At 32.3% G+C, this 12055-nt stretch overlaps 2 protein-coding genes across 3 annotated transcripts; both read left to right on the plus strand.

The window, feature by feature from the left end:
- The first annotated feature begins 3267 nt into the window (after window positions 1-3267).
- Window positions 3268-7345, plus strand: LOC107939768 (acetylornithine deacetylase). The gene is made up of 10 exons (XM_016873139.2): window positions 3268-3649; window positions 4585-4829; window positions 4929-5037; window positions 5129-5267; window positions 5719-5776; window positions 5853-5870; window positions 5983-6105; window positions 6194-6347; window positions 6433-6466; window positions 7108-7345. The coding sequence occupies exons 1-10, from the start codon at window positions 3323-3325 to the stop codon at window positions 7209-7211; spliced, it is 1311 nt and encodes a 436-aa protein (XP_016728628.2). The 5' UTR covers window positions 3268-3322; the 3' UTR covers window positions 7212-7345.
- A 1509-nt stretch (window positions 7346-8854) lies between these two features.
- On the plus strand, window positions 8855-11551 carry LOC107939749 (mitochondrial carnitine/acylcarnitine carrier-like protein). Of its 2 annotated transcripts, XM_016873114.2 has the most exons (4): window positions 8855-9279; window positions 9345-9416; window positions 9495-9886; window positions 10883-11551. In XM_016873114.2, exons 3-4 carry the CDS (start codon window positions 9495-9497, stop codon window positions 11385-11387), a joined length of 897 nt encoding a protein of 298 aa, XP_016728603.2. In that variant the 5' UTR covers window positions 8855-9279; window positions 9345-9416; the 3' UTR covers window positions 11388-11551. The 2 variants fall into 2 exon arrangements, with proteins under 2 accessions (XP_016728603.2, XP_040946565.1); XM_041090631.1 differs by lacking the exon at window positions 8855-9279 and having other exon boundaries at window positions 9326-9416.
- The last annotated feature ends 504 nt before the right edge of the window (window positions 11552-12055 follow it).

Below are 12055 nucleotides of genomic sequence, written 5' to 3' on the forward strand. Positions count from 1 at the left end.
AGTTAACAAATGTTACATTTTCTATCAATTTTGAGGTGATTTGATAAGAAATGCAAATTCAAGAGCTTAAAAAATAAAAAATTAAATGAATGACTTTTTTTTTTATAAAACTGAAAAACCAAATAGGTCATTATGTCAAAATAACAATAATTATATATTGGCTAAACTATCAAAATAGTCACTTTTGTTTACCTCAAATTACATTTTAGTCACTTATGTTTGAAATGTTACGTTTTAGTCACTTATGTTAACGTGTTGTAACATTTTAGTTACTGAGCCGTTAATTGTTGTTAATGGTATAATGGTAAGTTGACGTGGCATGTTAAATCATCATTTTAAACAAAAATTTTAGGTTAAATTCTACAATTGATCCCTATATTTTTTTCATTTTGAGCAATTTAATTTTTTTTCTTTTATGTTCTTTTAACATTCTTTTTTTTTCCATTCTCTTCTGCTTCTCCCTTTGTTTTCCTCCTTACTTCATTTCTTTTAATGTGGTTTTTCTATATTTTCCATTTGTTAAAACTAGTCCACAAGCTCACCTTACTCAAAAAAAATTAAATTTTTCAAAAAAAATAAAAGTATAGGGACTAGTTTTAACAAATGGAAAACATAAAAAAACCACGTTAAAAGAAATGAAGAAGGGAGGAAAATAGAGGGAGAAGTAGAAAAGAATGAAAAATAAAGAAAAAAAAAGAAAGTTAAAAAAACATGAAAGAAGAAAATTAAATTGCTCAAAATGAAAAAATATGGGGACCGACTGTATAAATTAACCTAAATTTTTTGTTTGAAATGATGATTTAACGTGCCATTAGCTTACCGTTATACCTTTAACGGAAATTAACAGCTCAATAACTAAAATGTTACAATGCGCTAACATAAGTGACTAAAACGTAGTATTTCAAACATAAGTGACTAAAATGTAACCTGAGATAAACATAAGTGACTATTTTAATAGTTTACTCTAATATATTTGTTGTGGTCAAAATAATTTACTCATTTATTTGGATTTTTTTATAATAAAAAATAAAAACCTTATTAATATTAAAGAAAATTTAGTTGGAGTGAACAAGCAAAATAATCAATTATCCCATAAATTCGACTCTAAATTCTTTAATTTGATTGGTTACATTAATTGAGGCGTTGGAGATCTATTACATACAAAATGGTCCTCCTATCACAGAATAAATCACCTCATTAACATCTCTACGCACCTAAAGAAGAGACAAATATTAAAACTGAGACTCGAGATGCAGCATTTCCACAAAATCTTAAATCTATTTTCGAATAAGATCAAACTTAAAATGTTGCATCAACTTGACCTAAATTCAACCCGACTCATATTAAAGTTAATGAATTTACTATCCAAGATAATGAATATCAAATTAAAACATATTATAATTTAGTCCAATTTATAAACAGTTCTAATATCGAGAAATGGTGATGATGAGTGCATGGGGCTCATATTCCTATGTCCAACAAAGTCAGTAATCATTGCCTTTTTCTTCTTATCTTCAACTGCATGGGAAGCCACTTCTGTCTGGTCTGGTCCTCCCCTTTAACAATCCCTGTCATGTTTATTATAGTACGGTCACTATTTTATATATAAACACTATCTCAGTTTACTTAGATTTCTCATACGTTAAATTCAGAATCCGAAATGGTTGAAATTTATAATAATTCGATGAATCAAAACAATTTGAAACGAAATAATTCAAACTATAAATAATTATACGTTTGGTATTAACGTTCATTTAAGCTTATCAAATAAGTGGGTTGGATTGATATTTCAATTTAGATCAGTTTAAAATTTAATTCATTCGAGTTTTAGGATCAAGTTTTTTGGACGAGTCATTGCATATTTAGATTATTTCAAATTTTAATAATTTTATATTTAGATCAGTTTAAGTTTAGATCTGTTCAAATTTAAGTTGGATGAGTTAAAGTTATTGAATTTTCATGATCAAATCAAGTCGGAATATGATTCATAGAATAGTTTACCAATATAGCCATATTTAAGTTATTCGAGAATTTAGGCCCATGTCTTTCAACCGGGCAAAAGCATTAATAGGCTCATGAAGGCTTCATTTAGGCCCATTGCTTGCTTGAGTTCAACCCTACTTGCATGTTAATATATATGATGAATAGAAAATGGTGTTTCTAGGAAAAGGTCGTGACATGTTAATTAGAATAGTTACGGGCATTACTTGTTTGAACATTATAAAAAGTTGTTGAAATTAGTTTGGATAGGTTGGATCATGAACAGATAGTTATATAGGTCCAAAGCAATGTAAACAACCTATTAACTCGTAAGTCGGTGTGAATTCAAGTTAAAAAAGAGCAATTGAATTAGTATGCATAACTCCATAAACCCTTGAAGTGGAGAATAATACACCCTTAAGCATGTTCAGACTTATTTTCTCTTACATGTTTCAATACCAATAATGTCATCCGAGTTAAAAATATAAGATAAATTTGACAAAAGTATCATGGAGGCCCCTGTATTAAGAGTTAAATTACATTTTGTCCATTTACTCAAAAGGGTAAATTAGTCATTATATATTAGATCAAAAAGCAAATTGGTCATTTTTGTTAAAAATTTCATCCATTTATACGGTTAAAAATTGAAGTGGCTAACATATAACCAAGTAGTTACACTTGCCATGCCACTGTACCTCATGCTAGTAATTTTTAATAGAATGATTAGTTTGCTCTTTGATCTAATGTATAGGGATTAATTTGTCAACTTTGAGTAGAGTGGGCAAAATGCAATCTGACTCAGTGGTAAATGTACTATGGAGGCCCATGCACTAAGAGTCGGATTACATTTTGCCCACTATACTAAAAAAATGAGTAATTTAGTTTCTATATGTTAAATAAAAAAGTAAATTGGTCATTTCTATTAAAAATTTCATCCATTTCTATCGTGTACCTCATGCTAACTGAATAACTTGACAACTATACATGGTATGTCACATGTACCTCATGTTGACATATAGGAATTAACTTTTAACAATAAAAATAGATGCAAATTTTAATAGAATGATTAATTTACTGTCTGATCTAATGTATAGTGACTAATTTGGCCATTTTTTTTAGTATAGGAGACGAAATGCAACCTGATTCCTAATACAAGGGCCTCAATATACTTTTACCACATAAATTTATACCAAACTATAGAACTAAATTTCAAATTCGAATATAGTAAACGGACCAAAACCAAAATTTAACCTTTTATACTTGTCCTTTTTATGCCAAACGTGGGACGATTACCTTGCAATACGCAAACTCTCCCCTGTTTCGTCCTAAGAACCTCTCTCCAATGGCAACTTCAAACTTGAAGCAAACACTAGGCGATCTAAACAAGGAATCCTTCATCTCACTGCTAACCAAAATCATAGGTGAATCCAAGTTCTTACAAAACAACCCACCAGAACTAATCCCGGAAGAAGACAGGGTAATCAAACATGTACTAGATTGTCTGCTCCCTTACAGCACCACAACCGGTGGTCCTTTGATCGTTAACCATGTCACTTATTTCCCTGGTAGAGGCAATCTTATTGTGGAATATCCTGGGACTCAACCCGGCAAGATCTTGTCTTTTGTTGGTATGCATATGGATGTTGTCACCGCTAACCCCAATGATTGGGTACTCCTCTTTTATCCTTTCAGTATTTTTATAGATTTTGATTTTGGGTTTCATTTTTCTTCATCATTCAAAACTTGGGTTCTTGTTTAAATGTTTGAATGTTTGAGTTTTAGGGTCATATTTAATTTCTGGGTTTGGTTTGTAATGTTATGTAATTGTAATTGTGTTGTTTAAGGATTTGGGTGTGTTTTGATTTTGATTAATACTATGGATTGTGGCTTGAATTAGCTTTTTGCAGCACTTATTTCTGTATATATGTGCTCGGGATGAAGCTAATTCAGCACTTTATAATATATATATATTTATTTATGCTTGGGGTGAAGTTAATTTTGCTTAATTTCAAGTGATTTACAGTTTTCATACAATAGGAGCTATGGGTTTCGGCTTGAATTAGCGTTTTGCAGCACTTATATAGGTAAGAGTACCATGGAGGCTTTTTTGAGTCGGATTACATTTTACCCCTTCTACTAAAAAAATAGTCAAATTAGTCCTTATACACTTTAGATCAAAGAGAAAAAGGGTCTTTCTGTTAAAAATTTCATCCATTTCTGTTGTTAAAAACTAGTCCTGGACGCCAATTTAAGGTACACATGGCACACTACATGTCAGTTGTTAGTTATATTGTCAGCTTATAAATGGATGAAATTTCTAACCAGACCAATTTGCTCTTCAATCTTATGTATAAGGACTAATTTGCCCATTATTTAAGTAGATGGAGCAAAATGTAATCTGACTCCTAGTATAGGAGCTTTAATGGTACTTTTACCCACTTATATATTTATGTGTGTATATATATTGTTTGGATGAAGTTAATTTTGTTTAATTTCAAGTGATTTATAGTTTTCATCCAGTAGGAACTATGATATTGTGTCTTGGATAATTTTTGCTGAATTTTTTAATCTTAGAATGTAAAGTCGATAATGGGTTTTTTATAGGATTTTGATCCTTTCTCGTTGAGCATCGATGGCGATAAGCTTCGTGGCCGTGGAACTACTGATTGTTTGGGACATGTTGCACTTGTGACTGAACTAATGAAGAGACTTGCTGAGACAAAACCGAAGCTAGAATCGACTGTCGTTGCAGTTTTTATAGCTAATGAAGAGAACTCGGCAATAACTGGAGTTGGTGTTGATGCTTTAGTGAAGGATGGTCTGCTTGATAAACTGAAGGGAGGCCCACTGTGCGTAGTTTTCATATTAGTAGATTGAAACATATTCCAGATGGATAATGCTTATTGTTTTTTGTCATTTTTCATGTACTGAATCTTTTGATTTTGCAGTTTCTGGATTGATACAGCTGATAAACAACCTTGCATTGGTACCGGTGGTATGATACCATGGAAACTTCAAGTGACGGGGAAGCTTTTTCACAGTGGTTTACCGCACAAGGTATACAATATAAACAAATAGAAATCCTAACTATTCATGTTTTTTGATTCTCGATGTACTTGTTAACTTCAAAGATTTTCTTTATCTATAGGCTATAAATGCATTGGAGCTCGGCATGGAAGCACTTAAAGAAATTCAGCTACGGTTTTATAAAGACTTCCCACCCCATCCGGATGAGCAAGTATATGGATTTGCTACACCATCAACCATGAAACCAACGCAATGGAATTGTAAGTTTTAAACTTTAGATGAGCTAGTTATAGTAAAAGTATTATAGAGGCCTTTTAACTAGGAGTCAGATTGCATTTTGTGCCTTTTACTCAAAAAATGAGCAAATTAGTCCCTCTATATTTAGATCAAAGAGCAAATTGGTCATTTCTGTTAAAAAATTCATCCATTTGTATTTTTAAAAACTGACTTGACTGATAGAACAACCTGGTAGTTACACGTACCTCATTCTGACATACATGGACTAGTTTTTAATAGTAAAAAGGATGGAACTTTAAACAAAAAGACCAATTTGCTCTTTGATCTAATGTAAAGGGGATAATGTTCCCATTTTTTGAGTAGAAGGGTCAAAATGCAATTAGACTCCTAGTAAAAGGGCTTCTTTGATACTTATACCCCTAGTTATTCTCGAGAGTAGAGGTTGTTCATCAATGAAATTCTTCTTACCTGCAGATCCAGGTGGTGGAATCAATCAAATACCAGCAGAGTGTACAATATCGGGAGATGTCAGGTTTATCCTATTTCCAGAATGTTTATCAAGTCTCTTAACATGTATTCTTACTAAGACTCTTTTTCTCGGTTTGTAGGTTAACTCCTTTCTACAAGTAAGTAACCTTCGAATTCGATCACATCTTTTACACCTTTCAAGTTATTTACCGGTGGAAGATTATCATTCCATTTCCGAACAAATTTGCTAGTCCCAATTTTCTATCTCAGTGTAAAAGATGTAATGAGTAAGCTTCAAGAATACGTAGATTACATAAACGAAAATCTAAACAAGCTAGACACACGGGGTCCGGTTTCAAAATATATCCTCCATGACGAAAACCTTAGAGGAAGGTATGCCCTCTTTCTGGTTTTTGTGCTAATTTTTCTCATCTATAGTTCTATAGGTTTTTTCGAGTTTTACGGCATATTCTCTTTACAGCCTTACTTTGACTTTCGACGAGGCAACGTCCGGTGTTGCTTGTGATCTCAATTCTCGTGGATTCCATGTATTGTGCAAAGCAACTGAAGAGGCTGTTGGACATGTGAAACCTTACTCAATTACCGGAAGTTTGCCACTCATTCGGGAGCTACAAGTATGATATATCCATGAACATATTAGTAGTTCCTGGCCTTCTATTAAACCATCATTAGCTAATCGTTTGTTGCTCATTTTGTCAGGATGAAGGTTTTGATGTTCAAACTGCTGGCTACGGTATGAGAACATATTGTGTATTTCATAACCACATTGTGTATTTTCGGTTTAAGTTATTAAAATCTACCGTAGATAGTGAGAGCATTTACGGTATATTGAGGGTTATAAACTAGTTGACCGATCCTGTACTATATGCTAGATATCAAATTAGTCCTTTTACCATAAAAGTGAACAAAATTTTGAACATTAGCAGGGACGAAGGCAGGCATTGACCCTGGTCCTCCCCTTAATTTTTTATGAAATTATTTGTTAGTATAATGGCCCATTTGCACTTTGGCCCCCAATAATTTATGATTTGTCCCTGAACATTAGCAGGGATGAAGGCAAGTGTGCTTTCCCCCCCAACCCCAATAAAAAATGGTAGATTTTCCATTTAGCCTCCTAAATTTTATGAAATTATATGTTAGTATAATGGTACAAATACACTTTGGCCCTCCAATAATTCATGATTCATCGCTGACCCTCCTAAAGCAATTTTCTAGTTTCGTTCCTGAACTAGTATATGTTCTTGCATTGTTCCATTTCTGACTTTTTGCCAGATTCAACGAAATAAAACCGTTAGAATCTTGCTTCATACTTGTTTATGGTGTTTTACCATGAGAACATTGTTTACGATGTTTCATGCTCTGGTATATGCACAGGTTTAATGGCCACGTACCACGCCAAGAACGAGTACTGCCTTCTTTCCGATATGTGCCAAGGTTATCACGTATTTACCGGCATCATCGCTCAGCTAGAGGATTGAAAGATGACAATAGATTAGATATGAACTTGCATAATAGTTTTCTCATCAATAATAATGACATTTGAACTGTTTGTATGAATATGACCATATCATTCAGGTCCCTACTGCACAAAATTTATTGTTAGTTTGTTAAATGTGGTTTTATTTATTTAGGGCTGTTTGTTGATGCAAATTGTAGGTAGGAAAATGGGTAAATTATGGTTTCGGTCCTTCTATTACGTTCAATATTAAGATTTAGTCCGAGCGTTTTAATTTGATATAATTTAGTTAATCTTAGCAGGTAGCACCATGGATTGTTTCATAAATAATTCATCATGTTCTTTTTGGTAATTTTGGTACTTTTATTAATGGATTTTCGTTAAATTTGAATATGTGGAGTTGTGATTTAAAAATTTAAAGGTCAATTAATAATATATATATATATTCAAATCGGAGTTTTTAGAGATAAGAGATAAAATTTTTGAAATTAAAAATAAGGGACTAAATTTTAGAAGTTCCAGGAATACAAGTGCTGAGAGCATAATAAACCTCATAAGTATTAATTATAAATTATTGTATTGTTTACAAACTTAAACACATATCCTCTTTCACCATTACTTTTATATATATATATAAAGCCAAATTTTGATTAGGTTATATCATGCTTAAATTGTGATTTAGATTTTACACATTTTATCATTTTAGGTTAAATAATTTTCATTTCGGGTTTAGATTATTTTAAGCTCGTATCATTTAGGTTTGATGTTAAGATTTTTTAGGTTTGAATCATTTTAAGTTTGTATTAATTTAAATTCAAATCGTTTCGAGTTAGGATCAATTTGGATTCAGATTAAATGTGTATTTAATTGTTAACTTTATATAATCAAATCAATTCGACTTGATTTTAAATTCCAATTAGAATTAACATATATAGTTATCAGAAATTGAGAAAGTAGGTAGTAGGAAGTAATGTTTCGGAACCCGAATTGGGATTAGTTTGGATTCAAATTGAACAAGTTTTTAATCATTAACTTTATAGAATCCAATCAGTTTAATCCAATTTTAACATTCCAATTAGAATCAATAAATATAGTTATCAAAAAGTAGGAAGTAAGAAACAATGTTTTCGGAAACCCCGAGTTGGGATCGGTTTAAATTCAAATTGAACAAATTTTTAATTGTTAACTTTATATAATCAAATCAATTTATCCAACTTTAAATTCCAATTATAATTAACAAATTTATCAAAAAGTAGGCAACATGAAGCAATGTTTTTGGAACTCAAGTTAGGATAATTTAAATTTAAATTGAACAAGTTTTTAATTTAACTTTATATAATCAAATTAATTCAATCAATTTTTAAATTTTAATTAGAATTAACAAATATAGTTATTAAAAATGAGGCAGCAAGAAGCAATGTTTTCGAAACTCGGGGTGAGTTTGAATTTAAATTAAACAATATAATCAATTCAATTCAATTCAATTTTTAAATTCTAATTAAAGTTATCAAATATAGTTATCAAGAAGTAACTTTTTCAAAATTGAATCAATAATCTGATTTAGCTGATTTTTCAATTCGATTCAATTGAATCGTACCAATTCTCAAATCAATCCATTTTTTACTTTGTTGTAGATATACTAACCATTTTGTATCCAACCTGTTTGGGTTTTGAAAACAATAGCACGAAAAGACAAATGCGAATCCCATGGGCTTACAAGGCTCATAACATTGCAACGTCAGCCATCATTTCCCCCTATAATATGGGAGAGAACCAACCTCTCTTTTATGTTATCATCACCTATATACGTGTGTCCTACTGTATAGTGGGTACCGAGTCACCATTCACCAACCACTCACTGTGTTACTATCAGCCAAAAACAACCCAAATAGAACAACACTGGGGAAGTTCTTAGCCTCTGCTTGCAATCCTCAACTCTGTCCACATCTCCCAAAAACCAAACAATCCCATCTCAACCACAAAAATCTCCTGTTTCTTTGTGTGAAATCCACTCTTTCTCCTTCAAATTCCCCCTTTAACCCAACTACTCTCTTGTGGCTCTCAATCCTTAATAGCCTCAAAAAAAAAAGGTACTTTGAGTGAATTTTACAGTTCTTTTCTGGGATCTGATTAATGGGTTTTCTTTTTTAATCAGATTTCGGCACTTGGATTGGTATTTAACACTCTACTGGATTTGATTCAGCTTCATTTTATTGCATTGTTCAAGGTAAGACGGTTTCATAGTTATCTGGTTTTCATTTTGAAGCATTGTAATTGAGTTTCAATTGCCATTTTACTTGTGTAGATGGGTGATGTAGCTAAGGATTTAACATCTGGAACTGTTGGAGGAGCAGCACAATTGATTGTTGGGCATCCATTTGATACTATTAAGGTTAAGCTTCAGAGTCAACCTGTTCCGCTTCCTGGTCAACCACCTAAATATGCTGGTGCTATGGATGCTGTTAAGCAGACTTTAGCTGCTGAAGGACCAAGGGGTTTGTATAAAGGTATGGGAGCTCCATTGGCTACCGTGGCTGCTTTCAATGCTCTCTTGTTTACAGTGAGAGGACAAATGGAGTCATTTTTGAGATCAGAACCTGGTGTACCACTCACTGTTAACCAACAAGTCATTGCTGGTGCTGGCGCTGGTGTTGCTGTTTCATTCTTAGCTTGTCCCACTGAGTTGATCAAATGCAGGTCAGGTTTATGGCTTTTCATATCTATTTTCGGGTTAATTGCATTAGACATCTTTAAATTATGATCGAACTCTAAATTGGTTCATAAACTTTGAAAGTTTTGATTGAGTCCTCTTACTACTAGAATTGTATCAATTAGCTTTGGAGATTAAATGCTAGGTCAAATCCAACCTACATAGCGGCAAAGTCAGGAAATTTTTTGGAGGAGCTGAAATTAATTTTTTTTTTGTGAGAGTTAAAATGTAAAATTTTCATTGTAAGCTTAAAACTTAATAAAATTTAAAAAGATTAAATCACAATTTTATCATTTTATGGGGCCAAAATATAATTTTACAATATATTAATTTATAAAATTTTGAATATTAGTGGAATTAAAGTGCAAATTATCTATTTTAAGGGGACTAGGCCCCTGCTTACCCTTCTAGTGCCCTTGAATATGGAGTATATTTAAAACATGTGGATCAAATTATAAATATTTATATACCTATCGCATAAATGATTTGTATCTAAGGTAATAAAGAAAATAACCTTTCTAAATTGTAATAACACTGTTCAGTTTTTTAAACACATCAAACATACTGTTGGTACAAGTGTTTTAAACATGCTCCATGTTAGGGGAAAAGGCCTAAATGGGATAATTGCGCTTTAGACCCCCTCCCAAAATATACAAACTTACAAGTTAATACATGGTAAATTATAGTTTGGCCACCAAAAAATAATAAAATTTTGATTTAGTCCTAAAATCTATAAAGATGCCAACCAATACGGTGGTGAAATTGCATTTTAACTATTATAAAAATACATAACTCAATCCCGACCCAAAATAAAGTTTTGGCTTCGCTCCTGCTTCATATCAGATCCAAACTAGAATTCAACACCTAAACTGGATCTAACTAATACAATATTGATATATTGACGACTCAATTAGAAGGTTTTCAACATGCATGAGATAACTATTTCCTCATATTAACTTTGGGGTCTTATATGTTGTAACCAGATTACAAGCCCAGAGTGCATTAGCGGTTGATGCTGGCTCAGCTGGTGTAGCAGTGAAATATGGTGGACCAATGGATGTAGCCAAGCAAGTGCTTAGGTCCGAAGGTGGTGCAAGGGGTCTCTTCAAAGGCTTGGTTCCCACCTTAGCTCGTGAGGTTCCTGGCAATGCTGCTATGTTCGGTGTCTACGAAGCATTGAAACAATACATGGCCGGAGGGACCGACACTTCGAAATTAGGACGAGGGTCATTGATCGTGGCAGGAGGCTTAGCCGGAGCTTCATTTTGGTCATCGGTTTACCCAACCGATGTTGTCAAGAGTGTGCTCCAAGTAGATGATTATAAAAATCCTAAGTACAAGGGGTCTATGCATGCATTTAGGTCTATATTAGCTTCAGAAGGGGTGAAAGGGCTTTATAAAGGGTTTGGACCTGCCATGGCAAGAAGTATCCCTGCTAATGCAGCTTGTTTCTTGGCATATGAAGTGACAAGGTCTAGTTTGGGCTAATTTAATCAGTTGTTGTTGTTGTTTCTTTGATTTGGTCACCAACAGTTTTTGCTTTTGTCAAAAGCCTTAATGAATTTGATGATGCTTGAAATGGAAAGGTGGTCATAGGTTCTTTGTAAGTTATTTGAGTTCGGCTCAAAAAAACTTTAAATTCGATTTGGTAATTATCAAGTAGAGTTCGAGATCGAGCAACTCAAACTACCAATTGAGATGAATTCAAGAACCATAATACTTGATTCAAACGGCTCATGAATTTAATTGAACTTTTCATTTTAATATATTTTTATATTCTAAAATTATGTTTTTATCTTTATTATATAAAAAGAGCTTAAGTATGAATTAGTTTAATCGAGATTGGATTTGAACTAGAGTATGAAAATTTATAAATGAACTTAATTGAGCTCGAACTAAAATAGCTTAATTATGTCTTGAATTAAGCTCAAACTACCACTATTCAAATTCGATTTTCTACTCAATTATACTCCGTACATTTAAGTAATATCTCACAAGGGACTCAGCACATGCTTAGAATTTTTCAAAAATTTAATTAATTAATTAATTATTCAAATTAAATGTTTATAATTGAATTGATTTGAATTTTAAGCTTTTGATTTTTACTTTTTCACCTAATTTTCCTTCATATAGATGATTGAATGTATAATTAAATT

This window comes from Gossypium hirsutum, chromosome D03 (assembly GCF_007990345.1).
Source record: "Gossypium hirsutum isolate 1008001.06 chromosome D03, Gossypium_hirsutum_v2.1, whole genome shotgun sequence".
NCBI classification, from domain to species: Eukaryota; Viridiplantae; Streptophyta; class Magnoliopsida; order Malvales; family Malvaceae; genus Gossypium; species Gossypium hirsutum.

Coding starts and splice junctions, on each gene's coding strand:
- LOC107939768 (XM_016873139.2), top strand. CDS start 3,323: ATGGCAACTTCAAACTTGAAGCAAACACTAGGCGATCTAAACAAGGAA. Junction 5,268..5,718: donor GAAACCAACGCAATGGAATT/GTAAGTTTTAAA, acceptor TCTTACCTGCAG/ATCCAGGTGGTGGAATCAAT. Junction 6,106..6,193: donor GACGAAAACCTTAGAGGAAG/GTATGCCCTCTT, acceptor TTCTCTTTACAG/CCTTACTTTGACTTTCGACG.
- LOC107939749 (XM_016873114.2), top strand. CDS start 9,495: ATGGGTGATGTAGCTAAGGATTTAACATCTGGAACTGTTGGAGGAGCA. Junction 9,887..10,882: donor ACTGAGTTGATCAAATGCAG/GTCAGGTTTATG, acceptor TGTTGTAACCAG/ATTACAAGCCCAGAGTGCAT.